This window comes from Carcharhinus amblyrhynchos, unplaced genomic scaffold (assembly GCF_965287045.1).
Source record: "Carcharhinus amblyrhynchos unplaced genomic scaffold, sCarAmb.v2.hapA scaffold_59, whole genome shotgun sequence".
In the NCBI taxonomy this organism is placed as follows: domain Eukaryota; kingdom Metazoa; phylum Chordata; class Chondrichthyes; order Carcharhiniformes; family Carcharhinidae; genus Carcharhinus; species Carcharhinus amblyrhynchos.
The window spans coordinates 360466-385800 of NW_027649799.1; the positions used below are offsets into that span (position 1 = coordinate 360466).

Sequence of the window (25335 nt, forward strand, 5' to 3'; positions counted from 1 at the left end):
TGTATTCGACTGTCATGAGAAATCACATCATATTGTGCTGTTGAAATGCAGATACTTTATTATTCGATTCCTGCAATGACGAGTTACCAACATAAAGCTGTATTTTTCAACTTGATCTTCCAGTTAAACAGAGTAAACATATCCCAGGATAGTGCAGAACAGCCCTGAGAAATAACCTCTCTCTTGGAAGTTGAATTATTGATTGATCACAGCCAGGTGAAGGATAACATTGGAGCAACTTGACAGTTAGAGATTTGATGTTTGAGATGATAGCGCCATTGATGGGAAAATTGACTGTCTAATTTTATTAGTGAATTAACGTTGTCAATACTGCCCAGTCTTTGAGACACAGCAACTCGAGTTCAGAAACATGCATATTCCCCAGACTAATCCAATGCTGTCATGTGTTGGTCATTTAAAGAAAAGAAAATAAGTTGAGTGATTGTGTAATGCCTGGATCCCAGAGGATACCCAGGGTATATATTAAGGGGATTGCATTGTCGCAGAGCTAATATAGAAATTGCTTGCATTTTCAAAGGACACATCACACAGAAAATGGGACATCTATTTGCAGTGGAGGAGAAAATATTCTATTCAATCCTGGGTGTTTTTGGAGTTCCTGGTAAGTGATTATATCCATGGTAGCTGTCTGATACGGTGTGCGAACTGAACAAATATTTCACTCTGTGAGTGAACTGATTGTCACCGATATACAAACATCTGGTCAACCATATCATTCCAGTCATCGGGTCAATTGAATTACCGCTGTGGCTTTTCACTATTCCCCTACTATTCTATGCTTGCAAAGCAAAAACTGTATGAGATTGAGATGTGGAATCATGGTGCGTTGATGCATTAGATTGAGATGTGGCATTATATTATATGGATATATTCCGTAGAGATGTGAAGTCTTATTCTGTTGCATTAAGATTAGATGTGAAATCACATTATGTTGTTGCATTAGGTTGAGATGTGGAATCACATTATATTGATGAGTGAGATTGAGATGTGGAATCTTATTGTGTTGTATAATGATGAGATAGAACCATAGAATCATAGAACATTACAGCACAGAAACAGACCTTTTGACCCTACTTGGCTGTGCCGAACCATTTTTCTCTCTAGTCTTCTTGTGCTGTAATAGATTGAGATCTGGAATCACGGAATTTTGCATGAGATAGAGATGTGGAAACATTTTGTGTTGTTTTAGATCTTGATGAGGAAATATATTTCATTGTATCAGATTGTACATTTACCGGATTATTCTGCAATGTTGAACCAGCCCTGAGTTACAGCAAACTCGTTGAAAAACGTTGTTTGTGGGAGTTAGAGTAAAATCATACAGAGTGATTTTACACTGACTCACCAACCATAATGGGAAAGCTGACTCCAGCCAACAAATATGCCAGAAAATTTGCCATTGTGGGATTCTATACTGTGAATAACTAACCCGAGTGGAAAAATATCTCCAGCGAACATGAAAACAAGAGCATCTGTCAGTGTAGAGTTGTACTGAGTGTGGATCACGAACATGAGTGGAAATGCTGATTGCAGTAATCATCGAAATTGGGATAATCTGTCAGTGTAGAATGGTATTGGGTGTTGGTCACTCACTGGAAAGGAAATTCTGACTCCTGCGAACATGTATACCGGGATCTGTCAGTATCGAAATGCACTGAGTCTGGGTCACTCACCAGAAAGGAAATACTGAGTCCAGCGAACATGTATCCCAGGAATATGTGCCAATGTAGAAATGTCCTGAGCGTGAGACACTAACTGGAATGGACTATTCTATAAGGAAATTATTGTTTCCTGCTCAGTGAGATCTACCTTCAATGGAGCTGTCCCTGTGCTTCCACAATCTGATAGATTTTGCAAGGGGAAATGATTCACTGAATATGTTTGTTGGTGAGCGTAAAGTGAATTGTCTCAATGAGTCAATTTACAATTGAACGGCTCCAATGTAAACAAAATGTCAAAGAGTAACTGGCATTTAAACCCTGAGAGGACTGTGGCAGAATGAAACACATAGAACATAGAACATAGAACATAGAACATTACAGCGCAGAACAGGCCCTTCGGCCCACGATGTTGCGCCGACCAGTTACAAAACAATGACCCACTAACCTAAACCAATCCCTTCTCGTCCATAAACCTATCCACGGATATCTTAAACGCCCCCAAACTAGGCGCATTTACAACTGCAGCAGGCAGGGCATTCCAATCCCTCACCACCCTCTGGGTAAAGAACCTACCCCTGACATCCGTCCTATAACTACCACCCCTTAATTTAAAGCCATGGCCCCTCGTGCTAGATTTCTCCATCAGAGGAAAAAGGCGATTACTATCCACCCTATCTAAACCTCTAATCATCTTATATGTTTCAATAAGATCCCCTCTCAGCCGCCTTCTTTCCAGCGAAAACAACCCCAAATCCCTCAGCCTCTCCTCATAGGACCTCCCCTCCATACCAGGCAACATCCTGGTAAACCTCCTCTGCACCCTCTCCAAAGCCTCCACATCCTTCCTATAATGTGGGGACCAGAACTGCACACAGTACTCCAAGTGCGGCCGCACCAGAGTTGTGTACGGTTGCAACATGACGCTGCGACTCCTAAATTCAATCCCCCTACCAATAGACGCCAAGACACCGTATGCCTTCTTAACAACCTTATCTACTTGACTCCCAACTTTCAGGGATCTATGTACACATACACCTAGATCCCTCTGCTCATCCACACTATTCAAAGTCCTCCCGTTAGCCCGATACTCGACACATCTGTTATTCCTACCAAAGTGAATTACATAGAACATAGAACATAGAACACTACAGCACAAACAGGCCCTTCGGCCCACAAGTTGCGCCGATCACATCATCACCTACCAACCTACAGACCTATCTATAACCCTCAATCTCATTAAACCCCATATACTCATCCAGGAGTCTTTTAAAAGACCCCAGCGAGTTCGCCTCCACCACCACTGACGGCAGCCAATTCCATTCACTCACCACCCTCTGAGTGAAAAACTTACCCCTAACATCACTTCTGTACTTTCCTCCCCGCACCTTAAATCTGTGTCCTCTCGTAGCGACCATTTCAACCCGGGGAAATAGCCTCTGAGAGTCCACCCTATCTATTCCTCTCAACATTTTGTAAACTTCTATCAGGTCGCCTCTCAACCTTCGTCTCTCCAGGGAAAAGAGTCCCAGCTCCCTCAACCTAACTTCATAAGGCATGCCTCCCAGTCCAGGTAACATCCTTGTAAATCTCCTCTGTACCCTTTCAATAGCTTCTACATCTATCCTATAGTGAGGCGACCAGAACTGCACACAATACTCTAAATGAGGCCTGACAAGGGTCTTATAAAGTTCCAGCATTACCTCCTGACTCCTAAACTCAATCCCTCGATTAATGAAGGCCAGTACACCATACGCCTTCTTGACCACCTCCTCCACCTGCGAGGCCGATTTAAGAGTCCTGTGGACCCGGACCCCAAGATCCTTCTGCTCCTCAACACTACTCAGACTTCTGCCCTTGATAGTGTACTCGTTCATCCCGTTGGTTCTGCCAAAATGGACGACTACACATTTATCCGCGTTGAAGTCCATCTGCCAATTCTCCGCCCAGTGCTGCATCCTATCTATGTCCTGCTGCAACTTTTGCCATCCTTCCAGATCATCCACAACACCACCGACCTTCGTGTCATCAGCGAACTTACTTACCCATCCCTCCACTTCCTCATCCAGGTCATTTATGAAAATGACAAACAACAAGGGTCCCAGAACAGATCCTTGAGGCACTCCGCTGGTGACTGACCTCCATTCAGAAAAAGCCCCATCCACAACCACTCTCTGCCTTCTGCAGGCAAGCCAGATCTGGACCCACAAGGCCAAAGGCCCTTGGATCCCATGCCCTCTCACCTTCTCAAGAAGTCTTGCATGGGGGACCTTATCAAACGCCTTGCTGAAGTCCATGTACACTACGTCCACGGCACTTCCTTCGTCAATGTGTTCAGTCACATTATCGAAGAACTCAACTAGGCTTGTAAGGCACGACCTGCCCTTGACAAATCCATGCTGACTATTCCTGATCATGTCAAACCTCTCCAAATGTTCGTAAATCTTGTCCCTCAGAAGCCTCTCCATCAGCTTACCAACCACTGAGGTCAGACTCACCGGTCGGTAATTTCCCGGGCTATCTCTGTTCCCTTTCTTGAAAATAGGAACTACATCCGCAATCCTCCAATCCTCTGGAACCTCTCCCGTCTCCATTGACAACGCAAAGATCATCGCCAGGGGCTCTGCAATCTCTTCCCTCGCCTCCCACAGTATCCTGGGGTACATCCCATCTGGTCCCGGCGACTTATCTACCTTGATAGAATTCAAAAGTTCCAACACATCCTCCTCCTTAATATTCACGTACTCAATCCTTTTCTTCTGCTGCAAATCCATAACAAAATCTCCCAGATCGGCTTCCACTGTGAATACTGAGGCGAAGTACTCGTTAAGCACCTCCGCCATTTCTTCTGGTTCCACACAAACCTTTCCCCCCTCACCTTTTATAGGTCCTATCCCTTCTCTTCTTATCCTTTTACCTTTCACATATTTATAGAAGGCCTTGGGATTCTCCTTAATCTTACCCGCCAAGGTCTTCTCATGACCCCTTCTGGCTCTCCTAATTTCCCTTTTAAGTTCCCTCCTACAGTCCTTATACTCCTCAAGATCTTTAACATCTCCTAATTCCCTGAACCTCTTGTACACCTTCCTTTTCTTCCTGACTAGGTTCAACACTTCCTTTGTGCACCACGGTTCCCTCGACCCACCAAAACCCCCTCGTCTCATTGGAACGTTGTCATTCAGAGCTCCAGACACACATTCCTTGAATATCTGCCACCTTCCTTCGGTACTTTTCCCTAAGAACGCCTCCTTCCAGTTTATTTGTCCAAATAACTTCCTGACTTCTTTGTATCTCCCCTTACCCCAGACAAACACCTTCCTAGCCTGCCTGATCCTATCTCGTTCCAACGCAATTGTGAAGGAGATAGAATTATGGTCACCATTTCCAAGATGCTCACCTACCGAAAGATCCATCACCTACCCTGGTTCATTCGCCAGTACCAGGTCAAGTACAGCCTCTCCCCTCGTAGGCTCGTCCACATACTGCGTCAGGAAACCTTCACTTCTCCGCATTAAACTCCATCCGCCACCTCTCGGCCCAGCTCTGCAACCTGTATAAGTCTTCCTGCAAACTATGACACCCTTCATCACTATCTACCACACCTCCGACTTTGGTGTCATCAGCAAATTTACTAATCCACCCAACTATACCCTCATCCAGATCATTAATAAAGATTACAAACAGCAGTGGCCCCAAAGCAGATCCCTGAGGCACACCACTCGAAACCGAACTCCATGATGAATATTTACCATCAACCACCACCCTCTGTCTCCTATCCGCTAGCCAATTCCTGATCCAATTCCCTAGATCACCCCCAATCCCATACATCTGCATTTTCTGCAGAAGCCTACCATGGTGAACCTTATCAAACGCCTTACTAAGATCCATATACACCACATGGTTGTGTTTTTGTTTCCCAATTCCACACTTTGAGGAATGAACTCGACTGCAGGTTTTAAAATAAGATATTTTTGTTAACCTGTGTTGCTATTTTAATTGATTGGTAAATCGATTACACTCAACCACAAAAAACCCTTTATCCCATTCAAACCCTTAATTTCCCAGCAGCATATTGAGAATCTTGATTTTCCTATCAGATAGCAGCAATTGTCATATCAAAGGCTTGTAATTAAACTCTTACTGAAATGTTTAAAGTGCAAGTCATCAGTTACTACTAATGATATGTTAATGGAATTCGTTTCCATTGTTCCTCTGCTTTCTCTGCTCTCAATTTGGATTTGGCTGTAACACATTTCAGTTTCCCAAGACCACAGCATTTCTTTAAAGTGTGAAGGACCGTCATCCCAGTGCTGACCCCCTGAATTACCACTTCCTACCCACCACCAATCGGAACAACTACTTGCAAATACATTTCCCTGTTCAGTGATATTGTTGCCAGCTTGCTGACCATTCTGCTGCTTGTCCCCAAACTCCACTTGTTCTGAGATTCTTCATGACTGTGGGTTTTCTAACTTGCCAGCAGGACCTTGGAAAATTAAAGTGTCTTCCACTTATCAGTTTACTCTAATTTTCAAATTCAGAGAGTTACCCATATATTAAAAAAAAGAAATGTGTACAAATGTGACCTTGATTGTCATATTGTTTTATATAATCTTGAGATTTGTCCATCGTTGACAAGACCAGAATTTCTTGCCCAGCTGCAAATCACCCTGAGATGGTGAAGGCCTGCTTTCTGGAACTGGTGCAGTCCCGGGTGTGCAGTTCCACCCACAGTGCTATGAGAGATGGAGTTCCATGATTTTGACGCAGTGACAGTGAAGGAACGCTGGTATAACCCCAAGTCTGGATGTTGTGTTCTTTTGAGGGGAACTTCTCTCTGCTTGGGTTCCTTTGTATTCCTTGCCCTTGTTCTCCAGGATGATAGAGCTTGTGGAATGAAAGGTTCTGCCCAACGAAGTTTTGTGAGATATTTCTGTGCGTCTTTTAGTTGGAACGCACAGGTGCTCATGTCCATTGGTGGTGAATGTTGTGAATGTGTTATTGTTACATGGAAGCCAATAAAACAGGATGTTATGTCCTCGAGGGTGTTGAGCAGTTAGTGAGGGGCTCACTCCCAACACCCCCCCAACCTCAGTCCCGACCAATATCCCGAGTGCAGAGCACCCACAATCCACCTAAACAACAAAAATACCAAAATGCCCTCCACCCATTATTATCTTGCATTTTCCATAAAAGAAACAAATGGAGTTCTCCACCCCTGATTCTTATACTCACAGCAACTCCGAAATCACGAGGCCAAGGGCACCCACTTACTTGGGACACTGCAATGCCTCCTGCACCTCATCCCAACCTGATTCCCCAAGCCCTCAACCTCCACACAACACACCAACCCCACTATTTCTAATTTGGACACACTCCTCACTGAGTTACTTCCATGACAGAATCCTGTCCTTCCTCTCCATAGGTAGAATGAGTGAACAGTCAATGCCCAGTTTACATTGCTATCTCTCTATTGCAGTTAATTTGCTGGCGATTGTGATCTTAATCCAGGGAAAGTGTGGCCTCTCCACCTGCACCACTCGCTACCTGACGGCTATGGCGATGGCAGACCTGTTGCTCGTAATCTCGAATGTTGTACTTTGGAGGATGGTTTATTATTATTTTGGAACGACTTTCCTGGACATCACCCCTGTGTGCACCGTTCTGAATGCAATGATTTTTACAACCATTGATTGTTCTGTCTGGTTCACCACCACTTTCTCATTTGATCGATTTGTTGCCATTTGTTGCCAGAAGATAAAAGCAAAATATTGCACTGGGAAAACTGCAACTGTGGTTCTAGCAGCAACTAGCATCTTTTTCTTTTTGAAAAACCTACCCACATACTTTGTAGTGGAATCTGGAGAGATCATCGAAAATGTGCCATGGTTCTGTGTTGAAAAGACTAGTTATTATACAGACCACAGATGGGTGGCTTTTGCTTGGTTTGAAAAAGTTTTAAATCCATTGATGCCATTTGTTTTAATTCCATTCATCAATGCCCTGACAGTGAGACATATTTTAGTGACCAGTCGAGTCCGGAAGGGACTGAGGGGTCAGATTCAGGGGGAAAGCTGCCGTGACCCAGAGCTGGAGAGCAGGAAGAAGTCTATAATACTACTCTTCAGCATATCCGGCTGCTTTATTCTCCTGTGGCTGGGGGATGTAATGTATTTTTTATATTCTCAAATTGCAGGAACGTATCCCAGCCTTGACGCAAATTCTGAATATATATTTAAACACGTTGCAGTTATGTTGCGGAACTTGAATTGCAGCACAAACACAGTGATTTATGTGGCGACTCAGCCCAAGTTCAGAAAACAGATCAGGATCACAGTGAAATATCCACTCACATCAATTAATGAATTGGTGAAGAAACAAATCAACTGACAGCATCACACTTCTCTTCTCAGCCAATCAGGAAGACACAGCTGATTATTGTTGACCCATCTCCACCAATTGTAATGATTTTTCTGCTGACTGTCAACCACATCAGGCTTTCAGGAAGATCTACCCAGTGACTCAATGTTGCCACAGGTAATCAGATTGCCATGTAGGCCAAATACAGACTGGCTGACAGATTCTGTAGCCAACCAGGATGTATCATCTTGTTATCATGCTAAACAAGCAGGAATACAAGTAATCCAAATTCATGAAAAGCTGCCACCTCAGCCAATCATTAACAATCAAGCTTTGCTTCAGTGCAGTCTTCACTAATCAACTGGACCGTCCCGCTGGCAGAATGAAGCATTTGTCTCTCCTGGACTCTGCCTTGACAACAGGATGAGCCAATCTCCAATCTTTATCTGATGGCAGAAACAGAACCCGGCCCAATCAGGGAGCTCTCAGATGGATTGATATTTTCCCACCTAATCAGATGATTCCATTCTAAGACCTAAAGGGAAGGCATCCAAGGAGAGTGATCCAGTGATAACTCCACACATAAGGAGACTCCAGTCAATTTTGACAACGACATGAGCCTGCCAATCACGAATTCAGACAGACCCATCAGCCAATAAGTGAGCGTATCAAACTTGTTGTCGTTGGACGCAGCCAATCAGGATTCAGACATTAGCTTCCCCGACACCATCCTCACCCCCTCCAGCTCCCACACCCCGAGATGTGTAACCAAAAGGGGCTTCAATTTGAGACTGCCATCCAATGGGAAGACTCCAACATTTGATCAAAGCCTGCCCTTTGTATTGGAACATTTACTTCTCAGAGCGACATCAGTGTGAACCAATCAGTGAGACCTGGGATGTGTCAGAGGGGGCCCCTCCACAACTGCTCTGGGGCCGTTCCATCTCTGCTTGAATTAACCATAAACTATTGTAACCTGTAGCAGAGTCTCCTGTGATTTGTTGGAAGAACTTCATCACAACAGACTGCATGGTACTAAGTGTTTAAATTTCCAACTCACAAATATATGTTTTCCAAAGATTTAAACATTTGTTTCCCTAATTATTGTAAATGACAGATAATTGGAGACTGCAATTTTGATAACACTGGCAGCGGCTTGCATGGACTGAGTTGTCTGTAAAATCTAATGCTACTTTCTAACCTCAAGTGATATCCATGCAATGCTTATGCATCAGGAAACATACTGACGATATCTCTGAGTCTTGAAGCAGGGGAACATTCAAGTCTGATTGTGTGACAAAGTTAGACCCAATCTGCTTTTGCAATAGCTGAATTGTTCCACATATCCAGATGGCATTCTGGAATAACAATAACTGAAAACATCCAATACAGACACATGGCTGACATAGTATTTATTGATTCATGAACAATCATGCGGTAAATACATTTAATGAATTCTAATCACGAGCATTATGTTTGAATAAAGATCGCCAGGAGTGCGGGTTTCAAATTACAATCAGATAAATTAAGTAATGTTTTCCTGCTCCTGGTTTGGAAGTTTTTGCATTCTGATGTCTAATTCTGCCTCGGAAAATTGGAATAATTGATGCAATCGAAGAGTAAATCTGATCCCTGAAGCAATGACCTTGTTCAGCACCATCCTTGTATCTGTCCAGGGTTGGGGATTGACACTACAGTTATGACCAGATGGCATAGATGCAATGTAAGGAGCAGGAGGTTGAGAGGGTTGTTGAAGAAAGTTTTATTCAATCAGAGGATGATGAGAATCTGAGATTTCCTGCATTAATGTGTGCTGGTGGCAGAGACTCCTTTCACATTTACTAAACATTTAGATGGGTACTTGTGATGCCAAGACATCACAGGCTATGGACCAATTGCTGGAAAGTGAGATTAAAATAGTTGAGTGGTTTGTATTTGTCTGGTGCAGGCTTGATGGGCCGAAGGGCCTTTGACTGTGCTATATGGACCTCTATGACTCTATGACTCTCCTTACGGTTAAAACACAAACGAAAAATGATGCTAAATTTAAGTGAAGAATAAAGTTGTTTGGGCTTTGAAATGAAAATAATTTCAACAACTCTTCAACGAAGATTTCTTTGCTGAGACCATGTATTTTATTGAAATCTCCAAACAAAAGCACGTGTGAACCCAATAAATCCATATCTGCCATTTCTATGGTCATATTCCGTGTTTGGTCCCCATGGTGCAATAAAAAGTAAATAATAATGATATGAAAATAACTCTGAGAGTGAAGTCCTCCTCCTGCAAACGGAGACATTCCCAGAAGAAGCATTGTCCAAGAGTTACCGTGAAAAGGGCTAAAAAGACAGTATCGGATGGAGGCTTGCTCCAAACCATACATGTTCTTCACTCGGATCGACTGGTTTGATCTGCATCATGAACTTATCTGTCCTCAATGCACCTGATCACCTGATGTCCCTTCTCAGTGAGTGATTTATGGCACATTTAAAAGTGAGCCTGAACCCTATCACACCGTTTCCTTGATCTGTCACTGCAGTTTTTGAAAACAATGCAAATATATTTCCCTAGATATATTATAATTAAAGTGCTGCAGATTGAATGTGAGGCGTTAGGAGACTTGACTATTTGGACCACATTCCTGTGACTGATTCGTCCGTCAGCCAGGGTTCATGAAACTTTCTGAGCAAGTCCTCTCCCATCAGCACCCAGGCAGCTGCTCTGTGTAACTGACTGATCGGCAAATAAACTGAGAGTAGTGAGTCAGAGTGAAGACCCAATGGCATTTGCTGTCATGTGTCTGGGAAACATCAAAAGATGGTCCAGAGTTCTCCTCGAGCTGATCACACAGGCACATGATGTCTCATTACCATTTTGATTGGATGCTATCAATCCATCAATATTGTGGTTGGTTTGTAACCAGCCGGGATGGGCTAGGGGAAATAAATAAGAATGCTCAAATTCTGTTGTTGAGTTCAAACTCCCACAGACACCGGCCCAAATCCATGTATCTGCACAGCAAGCAGTGATAGTCACTGAGCTGTCGTGGTGCCCATCTGCTGGTCCAGTTTTAAGCGTACACTAATGACGCGAAGTACTAGGCCACTCTCGAAACATCCAAGAGCTGCCCACGCACGACCCACCGTGTGCATGCCCCTCGTTAGACAACAAGGTGGACCGACACACCTGTGGAGTAAAAGAGACAAAACATCAACACATGGAGCATGAGATTTCCAGTAACAACTTTGTACCATGGTTATGGGCCAGCGGCATGATTCCAAGATATTTTGCTGAACATGTGAGAATTTCAATTCAGACTCAAATTCACATGTGAGAATTAGATGGTTTTAATTGGTAATGGTGACTTAAAATTTGGGATATTTGAAATGTTAATGACAAATCTTGTATTGGGTGGCTCTTGGACGAAACTTTGGCCCATAACTTCCCAATTAGAACATAGAACATAGAACATAGAACATTACAGCGCAGAACAGGCCCTTCGGCCCACGATGTTGCGCCGACCAGTTACAAAAACAATGACCCACTAGCCTATACCAATCCCATTTCGTCCATAAACCTATCCAGAGATCTCTTAATTAGTGGTGGAAATCCATGCACAATGAAAAACAGAAGAACTTGTTGCCAATTTCACTGGTTTGAAAAATCGAGAGACAGCTCTCATTTGGGGCATCAGTCTTCAGCTTTCAGCAGGCCCCAACACAACGCAGGCTCACTCTAGCCTTGACCACTTGTGATGGGGTAAATTGGGAATGTCCAAGGTCTAGCTTTGAAACAGCAGTTTTAATGTCAAAGCACAGAGATCAAATGGTTTCCCTGCTATTATAAAGGTATGCTGTTTTTGTGTCTATTTCTGTTGAGCAATTACTGCCTTTGTTAATGTTTCCAGTCAAATGTAATTCCAAATGATTAATGAGGAGTATCTTAATATGTATAAATTAACAAAGGTTTCGTTGTTTGATTGCGAGCTCTGTAAATTATTTAAATATGGTAAGGGGAAGGGCGGCGAGTGTTCATCATGTCCATTGTAGATTTTGCATGTTGCTGACTCTTCGCCCATGATCTCTGCATCAATGTTGCAACATTTAAATAACTTATTTTACTTTAAGAAGCCGAGCCAAAGGTGTGATGTCCCATCAGCGGTGGAAGATGATCCCAAGTTTTCAGCCTGCACTGGATTCTGCAATACCTATCAGATAGATCGCTGACATCAGTTCACAGGAGGCTTGCAGACGTCATCATGAGGGGTACATTTTACTAAAGCATTTAAAATACTGTGTTGTATAATTCACACTCCAAATGTAGAACTCATTTCACTCCAAGTCTTCACTCCGAGCCCCTCTCTTTGGCGGGCCGAATAGCCTGTTTCCTGTGCCGTATTGTTACGAGACTTCTCATCATCAACATTGCATAAAAGAGACTCATAAACTTGGGAGAAACAACTCTGCTTAAAATAAAGAACAAAATCCCAAATGTCTTCAGCTGAAACTTATTACAAACACTGCAAATCCACTTTGTTATATATAAACGTTTGTTTGATGGAATTAACTGTATGTCATGACAATATTGTAAAACATCATATATCTTCCTTTAAATTTCTGTGCATTGCATATCTGCAGTCAGAGAGCAATACCGTGTGGAATCAGGCCCTTCGACCCAACTTTTCCATGCTGACAATGTCGAGGGGCTCGATGGCCGACTCCTGCTCTTTTCTCTTGTGTTCTTATGTTCTCATACTCTATCCCCCCTCGTGATAAAGGTCAACACTCCATTTGCCTTCTTGATCACCTGCTACACCTGCAAGCTGAGTTTTTGCCATTCATGCACAAGGACCCCCAGATCCCTCTGCACAGTAGCATGTTGTAATTTTTCACCATTTCAATAATAGTCCAGTTTACTATTATTCCTTCCAAAGTGGATAACATCACACTTGTCAACGTTATAGTCCATCTGCCGGATCCTCGCCCACTCACTTAGCCTATCCAAATCTTTCTGCAGACTTTCCGCATCCTCCATGCAATTAACTTTCCCACTCATCTTTGTGTCATCCACAAACTTTGTTACCCTACATTCAGTCCCCTCCTCCAGATCGTCTATATATATGGTCAACAGTTGAGGCCCCAGCACCGATCCCTGCGGCACACCACCAGTCACCAACTGCCAACCGGAAAAGCACCCATTTGTTCCAACTCTCTACTCTCTGTAAGATAGCCAATCCTCAATGCATGCTAACACTTTACCCCCAACTCCATGTAACTTAATCTTGTGCAGCAATCTATTCCACGTCATGTTCTCTCAGCTTGCAACCTGAACAGATTTCATTATTGCAGATTCCTGTTATTGTTTCTGACGTGGCTAAAATTGGGATGTTTATTTTTACTTTGTGTTGTTTTATTGCCCTGCATTGTTTGGAGGAACGTCATGGGTTCTCATCTCTCTCTCCCTGTCTCTCTGTCTCTTTCCCTGTTTTATTTGGAAATTATACTTGTTATCTGTATGTAAGGTCTTGCCTTCCTGGCGTAGAAAATCTTGTTGTTGGTGGCTTGACCTGGTGTTCTGAGAAACTGTTCTGACTTCAAACTGTTCTGAGTTTATTAAGAGAACTGCAGAATTCACCAAAATGACTTGGTTCCATTATCACATGAGCATCAGATTTTGCTGTGTTGAACTTGTTCAAAGGTTTTTGTTCATGGAAGTGTTTTTTTTTTGTTTGGAGCAATTGAGACATATTTGTTAAACGTTGTATATTGTTGTTTTTATGACTATTGTTACTTTGTTTTTGTTTGTAATTGGTGAAGTTGTTGCTGACGTTTTTTCCATACATGTTAACGATAAGTGACCTTCAGATCTTTGGTCTGCACATCAATCAGCAGGGTTGACCAATTGCACCCAAGCTCTGGACTGTGCAGCACAGGCAGTCAAAGTTATTGAACTGATGGCAATGCAGGAGGAAGTAACTCCACACGCTGAGCACACTGAACTACCAATTCAGAATGTATTAGTGTGAGGGAGTGTATTAGTGTGAGGGACTATATTAGTGTAAGGGATTTTATTAGTGTCAGGCATTGTAAGACTGTGAGTTCCTTCACTGAAGTGGAGAGAGTGGACAAGGGTCCTGAGCCATTTGCACACCCTGACAGATAGTTATATATTTCAGAACATTCCACATACCCTATCACATGAATTCTGTAATTAATGTTCAGAACCTTCCACTTAATCACTATACCAAATGCCATGGTGTGGAGATCCCTATGTTGGACCTGCTTGGGCAAAATAAGAAGTCTCCCAACACCAGGTTAAGCTTCAACAGGTTTATTTGGAATCACGAGCTTTCGGAGCGCTGACCCTTCATCGGGTAAATGAAGAAGCCACTCACCTGATAAAGGAGCAGCGCCCCGAAAGCTCGTGATTCCAAATAAACCTGTCGCACTTTAACCTGGTGTTGTGAGACTTTATACACACACTTTCAATGTACACACTTGAAAAGGCCAACTACAGCTCAGGGGGCAAAAGAACAGGCCTGAGGCAGACACTCGGACATGTTGAGTTTCATCCCTGAATGATCAGAGTCAAGTGAAGGAATTAAATGTGGAATTGGTATCATGCTGATTATTTTTGAGTAGAAATGCTGGGGGAGAGTGAATTCCAATTTTATTCGTTCATCAGTTTGACCAGAATTTTTTTCAGTTTGCATTTGATGTACCCAAGTGCAAAATTAAATTAATTCATGTCTCAACCTATTTGTTCAAACCAAAGAAAAAAAAACACAGTTGAAATTGTGCAACTTGTTCTGTCTAAGGCGATTCCACAGGGTATAAATTAAAGGCACATTGAATGTATCACTCAGAGCTTAACACGGGCAGTTTCCCAACTGCACAAAAGGAGAGATCAGCTCGCAATTAAAATGCACGAACCATCAATTGGCATCGGGAAAATATTCTACACGATCCTTGCCATCATTGGTGTTCCAGGTATGTGACCAGATCCATTGAAATAATATCTGCGTTGTTTCCTGTCATTATTCCGAGATTAATCACATTTGTGAAGACAAACTCTCAGTGATAACATGTTCTTTGAACGATTATCTGTCAGTTGATTCAATAATCTTGTTTGTTCAAAAATAAACACCGATTTTATACACAAATTCCACCAATTAACATCTTACTGATTCAACAGGAACATGCTGCAGGTGTCACACAAATCGGGGTGTCGGTGTTCACTCGGGGAAGACTTTCAAGGTCATTTTCTTTCAGGGTGGAATTGTATTGTCCGTGTGTGTGTGTGTGTGTGTGTGTGTGTGCGTGTGGGGGGGTGGGGAGATGTGTTTGGGTGTCTGTGTGTGTGGGTGTGTGTGTGCTTGGTGTTGGCGATCCCAAATCAAATTAGACTGTATCTTGCCAGCGACCATTTATTATTGGGTCCTCTGAACATTACACTGAGTGTTTGGTCCCAGCTAGAATGGAATAGTTTGTCGTTACACTGAAATCAGGCTTGTTTGGCGAACAGTCTCTCCATTCCTTTTTGAGCCATACAAGATAATCAAAGGATTGGATAGGGTGGACAGTGAGAGCCTTTCTCCTCGGATGGTGATGGCTAACACGAGGGGACATAGCTTTAAATTGAGGGGTGGTAATTATAGGACGGATGTCAGAGGTAGTTTCTTTACTCAGAGGGTAGTAAGGGTGTGGAATGCCCTGCCTGCAGCAGTTGTGGACTCGCCAACTTTAAGGGCGTTCGAATGGTCCGTGGATAGGCATATGGATAACATTGGAATAGTTTAGGTTAGAGGGTCATTAGATTGTTTCCACTGGTCTGCACAACATCGAGGGCCGAAGGGCCTGTACTGCGCTGGAATGTTCTATGTTCTATGTTGTAGCCTTTCTGCCATGCCAGTCTAATTTATGGAAATCAGTACAAGTTTGACAGTCTTTGGAAGTCGTTGTGTGATCACTGTATCAATAGAAAGATCTCAAAATTACGATTGAAGTAAACTAGTCTGTGTTAAAACGAGGGATAAACTGCATTACCGTGATAGTGTTTTATTCGTGTGAGGGGCGGCATTAGTGAGAGGGATTGCAAAATTTTGAGGCATTGTCTCAGTGGGAGGGACTGTATTAGTGTGAGGGATTGTTTTGGGGAAGGCATTGTGAAAGTGCGGGGGATTGTATTAGTGTGAGGGCTTGTATTAGTGTCAGGGATGCTGTTAGTGTCAAACATTGTGTCAGTGTGAGTTCCTTCACTGGAATGGAGAGAGAGGACAAGGGCACTGAGACATTCGATCATCAAGAAGGATGGTTTCATATTACAGCACTTTCCAGATACTCCATCACTTGAATTCTGCAATTAATATTCGAAAATGTTCCTCTTCAATCACTATTATGAACGGGTACATTTAAATAAGGGGCAGCTACAACATAATGGGCGAATGGGCCAGGAAATGGCAAATGAAATTTAATGTTGGCAAGTGTGAGGTGGTCCACTTTGGTAGGAAGAATGGTAGGAAGGACTATTACTTACGGGGCGAAAAACTGCAGCAGGCGACGGTGCAGAGGGACCTCGGGGTCCTTGTGCATGAGTCGCAAAAACCCAGCTTGCAGGTGCAGCAGGTGGTCAGGAAGGCGAATGGGATGCTGGCCTTCATAGCGAGGGGGATTGAATATAAAAGTAGGGAGGTCTTGCTGCAGCTGCATAGGGCATTGTTGAGGCCGCAGCTGGAGTACTGTGTGCAGTTTTGGGCGCCGCACCTGCGCAAAGATATTTTGGCCTTGGAGGGAGTGCAGAGGAGGTTTACTAGGCTGATACCGGAGTTGAGGGGGCTGAGCTATGAGGAGAGGCTGAATAAACTGGGCTTGTACTCGTTAGAGTTTAGAAGAATGAGGGGAGATCTCATTGAGACGTATAAGATGATGAATGGGATGGATAGGATAGAGGTGGAAAGACTCTTCCCGCTCAAAAAAGACAGTAGGACTAGGGGGCACAGCCTCAAGATAAAGGGGGGGGGGCGGTTTAGAACGGAGTTGAGGAGGAACTTCTTCACTCAAAGGGTGGTGAATCTCTGGAATTCTCTGCCCGTTGAAGTGGTGGAGGCTGCCTCGCTAGATATTTTTAAGACGCGGGTTGATGGGTTTTTGATAAGAGGGGGGATTAAGGGTTATGGGGAGAGGGCGGGAAAGTGGAACTGAGCAGCGACAGATCAGCCATGATCTTATTGAATGGCGGGGCAGGCTCGAAGGGCTAGATGGCCTACTCCTGCTCCTATTTCTTATGTTCTTATGTTCTTATACAATGCTCAAGAACACGCCCGAAGCAGCCACTCTGACATTTTGGATTTTCATTCCTGCATGATCAGGATCAAATGAAGGCCATTTCTGGAATGAAATGAGAACTGGATATCATATTGATTATGTTTGTGTGAACAGTACAAGCGCTTGGGGAACACATCTTCAAATATTGTTAATTCATCAATTTGACCAGGATTTTTCATTTAAAAATTGACATATCCCCATGCAAAATTAAATTAACTGATGTCACCATCTATTTATTCAAATCAAAGAGTAAAGAAAAAACATTGAATTATCTTACAACGTTGTTACCCGCCAGGCGATTCCACAGGGGATAAATTCAAAGCTTTTTAAACGGAACAGCTTAGTCCAGGTTGTTTTCCAATAGCACGGAAGGAGAGGTCACTCCGCACTGAAAATGCATGAACATCGGGAAAATGTTCCACACGAACCGTGCCATCATTGGTGTTCGTGGAAAGTGACCAGATCCATTGAAAGAGTGTGTGTGTTGTTTCCTGCTCTTATTCTGCGACTGATCACGTCACTGTCTGTATTAGACGCATGTATGCAGAAAATCTGCAGTGATGGTAGGTTCCTGGAAGCCTTATGTCTGTGAATTATTTCAACTGTATGTGTGTGGTGTTGGCGAGTGGGTACCCGAAACCAAATTCGACTCTCCCTTGACAGCGACCATTTATTAATGAGTCCTCTGTCAATTTGGAATTATCTTGAGTGTTGGGTCCCAGACTAGAATTGAATAGTTTGTTTTTTTTTTATTTCAAGTCATGCTTACTGGCGTCTAATCTCTCCATTCCAGGGTGCAGCCTCTGTGTTTTGCCAGTGTAATATATGGGAAACAGGGAAAGTTTGGCTGTTTTTGGAAGTTGTTGTTTCATCAATGTATCAATAGAAATATCTCGCAGTTACTATTGACGTAACCTGGTCTGAATAGAAATATACAACCCAGTGATGTTTAAATCATCCGGCCATATTGTTCGAATATTCAAAACCACGTTTCAAGGACATTTACTAATTAAATGCATGGTGAGTATAAATTCTCAACTTGATTTCTTTTTCACCCTTAACCCATCCCCATGCCCTCTGTTTTTTTTTTCTCCCCTAACCTCAGTGGAAAAAGCCTGCTTGCATTCACTCTATCTATATCCATCAAAATCTTATACACCTCTATCAAATCTCCCCTCATTCTTCTACGTTCCAAAATGGCAGAGGTCTCCGGTAATACATGGATGGCATTTCAGTGTTGATGTTTTCCGTCAATGGTGTGAAGTGTCTTGAGTGTTCCTGGAATGACACTCATCCAGGTTAGTGGGCAAGATTTCAACACTTGTCTGCGGTGTGAATGTTTGATAAGTCAGGGTTACTTCCTGCAGAATTTTCTCTCCAAACATAAGAGTGTTGCTTTGAAATCTGTACCCGTCTCGTTTTCTGGAGGAATGCAGGTGAAGATAAAACAGAAAAAAAGGAAGTGTAGGATAGGCAAAATTAATAAAGCACTACACATACACTACACAATGTCGCAAGTGCAGGGATGAAGTGAAAAATGGAAATAAGAAAGTCAAGCAGAGAACATAAAAACGATTCCTTGGTAAAGTTCAATAACATACAATGGTGCTTTACCAATATATTTCAGAGTTACAAAAAATGTTAATTAAGGAAATACTTTGCGAGCTGTCAGAGATGGAGACGTGAACTTGTGTTTCGAAGCAGGAGCTGTGGGGAATGAATATTTTGTCTGAACAAAGGAAAGGGACGATGCAGGTTTAATAGGGCAACAGGAATACTGAGAGTTTGGACACGATAATCAGAAAGAGAGAGAAAGTACTCAAAGCGTTGGAATCCCTGAAATATTTGAACTTCCCAGGGAACGAATGAATATTTTTATGCTTCGTAAAGGAGGTCACGGATGAGATAGCAGATGCTCTGAGGATGATTTTTCAAATCTCATCAGTTACAGGGAAGGGACCAGGGGACTGGAGAATTTCAAATATTGTCCCATTGTGTTAAAAGAGATGGAAGGAAATGCTGAACAATTATAGGCCTGTTAGCCTTACACGAGAGATGGGCAAACGAGTAGATTCAATCCAGAGAAATAGGTTAAACCATCAAGTCTAAATGCATGGACTAGTCAGGGCTAGTCAGTATGGATTTGTTAAATGAAGGCTTTGCCTCACAAGTTTCATTGAATTCTGTGTGGAAGTGACAAGAAGGGTTAATGAAGGTAGCGTGATAATGGTTTTGTACATTGATTTTAGCAAGGCACTGAGTAATGTCCCACAGGCAGGTTGGTCAAAAAAAAGGAAAAGCTAGTGGGATACATGTTAATCTGGAGAATTGGATAAAAATGGTTTTGAAACACAGAGTAAAGTTCGAATGATGTCCCTCAGATTGGAAAGTTGTTTCAAGTGGTGTTCCACAGGTCTCAGTGTTGAGACCCTTGCAGTTTAATTAATGATTTGGATGTGAAAGTGGGTTCACGGTTGGGAGACTTGCAGACGATACAAAGATTCAACGAGCATAGCGGCTAACTATAATCTCCGAACTGATATTGTTGTGGTGACGGACTGGGGGGTAAATTGGCAGATGGATTTTAGCACAGGGAAGTAGGAGGTGATGGAATAGCGAGGTGAAACAGTTGTCAGAGTACACAATGAATGGGAACATGTGAAGTGGGGTCGATGAAGTGGGGTAGGTGAAGTGGGAGGTCCCTAAAGGTTTGGGATTATTTTCCTTGGGAGGAAAAGAAAGCCGATGAGTTACTTGATTGAGGCGTCCAAATGAATGAGGGGGAGGAATAGAATGGGTAGAATAAAATTGTTTCCCTTGGTGGAGAATTCTATAACCAGGGGACATAAATTCCAAATAAGTGGCAGATGTGTCGAGGGGACGTAAGGACGAGCATTTTGACGCAGAGGGTAGACGGTGCCTGGGATTCGCTGCCTGGGTTGGTATTGGTGGCAGATTCAGTCTGTACAATGGATCTGCGACTTCACTGTTGTGAGCTGCAGGGCGATGGGAGGGGTGTAGGGATTAGAAAGGGCACCTGGGTGTCATGGAGCTGGCATGGACAAAGTGGACTGAATGCCCCCCTCCCCCCCGTGCTGTAACTTTTCTCTGGTTCTATGTTCCATGGGGGGGGTACATCATCTCGCAGTTGTCATGATCCTGAGGGATTTTGGTATTGGGTGGGTTTGTTCCACGGGACCATATATGTTCCTACGGTACCTGATGTCTTGGGAGCGAGTTAGGACTCTGATCATTCAGGGGGGAGGGTTGGTCTGGAGATCCTATCGACCGCTGTCTCAAATCAAGTTCTGCTGGCTTCCAAGAAAGTGGTTCTGAATGTGAGCGAGTCTGATCCTCAAGGCTGTGAGCTTGTGGGGGGATTATCCTGGAGTGGAGGATCTGTTCCTGCCTTTTTCTCTGCACGAGGAGAGGCCTCTTCACTGCAAGGAAGGTGGGCTTGATACAACCTGTAGAAGGTGGTCACACTCTGAGTTTAGACTGATGTCAGTGGGATCGTGTACTCCTTAGAGCCTCTTCGTCAGATGGGTTCAAGCTGGAGAGGTGTCTGATCCTGCATTTATTCTGAGATTTGTGGAACCCTTTGAAGGGTTTGCGATGCTGAGGGGGTGTTTATGCTGTGGAGGGAGAAACGTAATTCATGAAATTAAAAAAAAATCATACGTGTGCATGTGTGTGTGTGTGTGTTCGTGTGTGTGTTCGTGTGTATGTGTGTGTGTGTTCGTGTGTGTGCATGTGTGTGTGTGCATGTGTGTGCATGTGTGTGTGTGCGTGTGTGTTTGTGTGTGTGTGTGTTTGTGTGTGTGTGTGCGCGTGTGCGTGTGTGTGTGTGTGTGTTTGTGCGTGTGTGTGTGTGTGCGCGTGTGCGTGTGTGTGTGTGTTCGTGTGTGTGTGTGTGTGTGTGTGTGTGTCAGACTCTTTCAAGGAATAAGGTGTTCTGCTCGTGTTGCACTTAAAGATTACCTTATCTCTGGTCAAATGCTGCTGCTTTCCTTTATATTTCTCTAAATCCATCTCCCAGGGATCTCAATACCCCACATATGTGTTAGATCATCACTGCCGGCTGTTAAAATCTCGTAAATTGTATGATTAAATGGAATTTTGCATCTCTTTACAAACTCAAAATGATTTTTTCAGGTAATTTTGGTAAATAATTGATCCTTATAGGCAATGTCAAACGATAAGAACTATCATTCGATAATCGTTTCCTTGCCTCCTTTTCTCTCTGATGGAGTAGGTTATTGCAAAATAAAAATGAATGTGATATCCTACATTCCACACATTCTTGAATTTGAAATGCCTTGTGATCCTTTTTGAGAGAAGAAATGCGAGGCTAACCTCCACTGGAATACACAATTAATGTCATGTTCCTTCTGGGAGAAACACTTTAAGATCTAGTTTTACAATCTTGATAAGAGTCCATAGTTTCAAACATAATCATAATGGTTATCTGCTCGCACATGCACGACAGGGTCTGATGCTGAGGGAACGCTGCTTTGGAACAGGAATGGCTCTGATTCAATGAGGTACAGAGGTGTAGGTGTCATCGTGAAGGTCCCCCAACCCTGGAAAGAGGTCTGCAAGTGTAGGGTTGCTCATGCCTCTACGACCTGATCTCAGGAAGGAATTATTGATGTGAGGGGCAAACAGAGGGACGATCAAGGTTCTGCTGACAGTGGGCGCCTTCGGGGATATAATCCTGATTGGCATGATTCCGAGGGAATGGCGCAAACCCTGACTTATTCCTGAGTTGTTTCTGGAAAAGTGTGCCTGATGCTGAGCAGTATTTCAATATTACGAAATGTGATTTGGGTTCGGTTATATTCTGTAAGACAGATGGCATCAGGAAGACATATTTAACATAGAACATAGAACGCTACAGCACAAACAGGCCCTTTGGCCCACAAGTAACGCCGATCACATCCATACCTACCAAGCCACAGACCTATCTGTAACTCCCAATCCCATTAAATCCCATATACTCATCCCAATGCCTTTTAAAAGACCTCAGCGAGTTCACCTCCACCACCACCGATGGCAGCCGATTCCACTCACTCACCACCCTCTGAGTGAAAAACTTACCCCTAACATGTCGTCTGTACTTGCTCCCCAGCACCTTAAACCTGTGTCCTCTCGTAGCGACCATTTCAGCCCTGGGAAATAGCCTCCGAGAATCCACCCTATTTATTCCTCTCAACATCTTATAAACCTCTATCAGGTCGCCTCTCAACCTTCGTCTCTCCAGGGAGAAGAGTCCCAGCTCCCTCAACCTATCTTCATAAGGCATGCCTCCCAATCCAGGCAACATCCTTGTAAATCTCCTCTGCACCCTCTCAATAGCTTCCACATCCTCCCTGCAGTGAGGCGACCAGAACTGTGCACAGTACTCCAAGTGGGCTCTGACAAGGGTCTTATAAAGTTGCAGCATTACCTCCCGACTCCTAAACTCAATCCCTCGATTAATGAAGGCCAGTACATCATACGCCTTCCTGACCACATCCTCCACCTGTGAGGCCGATTTAAGAGTCCTGTGGACCCGGACCCCAAGATCCTTCTGCTCTTCAACCCAGCCAAGACTCCTACCCTTGATATTGTACTCCTGCATCCTATTGGTCCTGCCAAAATGCCATATTTGCTTTTGAAAAAAAAACAGAAAATGTTGAAAAACTTAGGAGGTCTGGCGGAATCTGTAGAGAGAGACTGGAACCAACCCTTCCAGTCTGGGAGAATATTGGTCAGAGCTTTTATTGTATTTTATTTTCTGGGAAGGATCTGAGATATTGGGCAGGCCTACTCCTGAGGAGAATTCAATCACGATATTCTTCATTTCAGTGGTTGGAGCTGATGTGAAATGGGATCGATCATCGGGAATGCCCAACGCTGCAATGGGTCCATTCTTGGGGGTGTGGTCTTTGGGGAAGAAATGTGTTGATGCCAGCGTGAACAATGTTCAATACTGTGGGATGGATTAAAATGGAAGAGTGAATATTATTTGAAAGAGCGTGCAGACAGGGCAAAGGTGCTATAATACTGCTTCCGTTTACTTACTATGAGAAGGGATTTTATCAAGCGGTGCCTGAATTATCTAACAGCCAGTCTCAAGGAAAGTGGTGTTACTGGTGGGTTCTGATATTGAAATGGGAAGTGCAATGTTTCTCACCAAAAAGTTGGAGTTCCTGTGAGCACAATGGGCTCCAGTGGGCAGACATTTGACACATGACTTACAGTCTCTTTCCTTTTTCCTCTAGTGAATGTACTAGGAATTGTGATCCTCTCCCAGGGAAAGTGTGGCCTCTCCAAATGCACCACTCTCTACCTTGTATCGATGGCAATGGCGGATCTATTGGTCATTATATGTCAGGTCATACTGACTCATATCAAGTATTACTATTTCCCATCATCCTTCCTGGACATCACCCCGATGTGTAGTGTCCGCATTGTCTTGATTAGCGCGGCCACAGACTGTTCAGTGTGGTTCACAGTCACTTTCTCTTTTGATCGGTTTGTAGCCATTTGTTGCCAGGATCTGAAAAGGAATTTTTGCACCAGAAAAACTGCAGCCATGGTTCTTCAGATAACATGCATCCTGCTCTTTTTGCAGAACATCCCCTTTTATTTTGCATACGAGCCTGGAGCAATCATCGACAATGCATCGTGGTACTGTGATATCAAGCCAGGTTATTTCACTAATCCCATTTGGGTGGGATTAGACTGGTTTGATACAATTCTCACGCCATTGGTTCCATTTGCGTTAGTTCTGCTGCTCAACTCTCTGACAGTCAGACACATTTTAGTGACCAGTCGAGCACGTAAAGGCCTGAGGTCCCAGGGCAACACAAGGAATTACAGTGACCCAGAGATGGAGAGTAGGAAGAAGTCCGTGATTTTACTCTTCTCTATATCTGGCAGCTTCATACTTCTGTGGTTGGTGAATGTTATAGAGTTCTTCTATTATATCATTGCTGGAAAAAACACAATGGGTTACACCAATTCTGAATTGATATTTCAACAAGTTGGATTCATGTTGCTCAATTTAAGTTGCTGCACAAACACATTTATATATGGACTGACTCAGTCCAAGTTCAGAGAGCAGCTCAGGAATGCTGTTAAATATCCGGTTACAATTTTTCAGTTAATGACGAAACAAAACAACTGAGAATAACACGGAGGTGGATCCCCGTATTTCATTTGAAGAATAAACAAAAAAAACTCAACCGGCCCTGTCTACAAACGGAGAAGAACAGTGTGCGTAGAACATAGAACATAGAACACTACAGCACAAACAGGCCCTTCGGCCCACGAGTTGTGCCGATCACATCAACACCTATCTATAACCCCCAATCCCATAAAAGCCCATATACTCATCCAGAAGTCTTTTAAAATACCCCAGCGAGTTCGCCTCCACCACCATCGACGGCAGCCGATTCCATTCACTCACCACCCTCTGAGTGAAAAACTTACCCCTAACATCACTTCTGTACTTTCCTCCCCGCACCTTAAACCTGTGTCCTCTCATAGCGACCATTTCAACCCGGGGAAATAGCCTCTGAGAATCCACCCTATCTATGCCTCTCAACATTTTATAAACCTCTGTCAGGTCGCCTCTCAACCTACGTCTCTCCAGGGAAAAGAGACCCAGCTCCCTCAACCTAACTTCATAAGGCATGCCTCCCAGTCCAGGCAACATCCTTGTAAATCTCCTCTGCACCCTCTCAATAGCTTCTACGTCTTTCCTATAGTGAGGCGACCAGAACTGCGCACAGTACTCCAAATGAGGCCTGACAAGGGTCTTATAAAGTTGCAGCATTACCTCCCGACTCCTAAACTCAATCCCTCGATTAATGAAGGCCAGTACACCATACGCCTTCTTGACCACCTCTTCCACCTGCGAGGCTGATTTAAGAGTCCTGTGGACCCGGACCCCAAGATCCTTCTGCTCTTCAACACTACCAAGA

At 43.5% G+C, this 25335-nt stretch overlaps 1 protein-coding gene across 1 annotated transcript; it reads left to right on the forward strand.

The window, feature by feature from the left end:
* Positions 1 to 14961: 14961 nt before the first annotated feature.
* On the forward strand, positions 14962 to 24536 carry LOC145337683 (putative G-protein coupled receptor 139). The gene is made up of 2 exons (XM_080182508.1): positions 14962 to 15028; positions 23629 to 24536. The coding sequence occupies exons 1-2, from the start codon at positions 14962 to 14964 to the stop codon at positions 24534 to 24536; spliced, it is 975 nt and encodes a 324-aa protein (XP_080038634.1).
* The last annotated feature ends 799 nt before the right edge of the window (positions 24537 to 25335 follow it).

Excerpts from the sequence above, each read along its gene's own strand:
- LOC145337683 (XM_080182508.1), top strand. The coding sequence starts at position 14,962 with ATGCACGAACCATCAATTGGCATCGGGAAAATATTCTACACGATCCTT. Across the intron at positions 15,029-23,628 it reads TGCCATCATTGGTGTTCCAG|TGAATGTACTAGGAATTGTG; the intron begins GTATGTGACCAG and ends TTTTTCCTCTAG.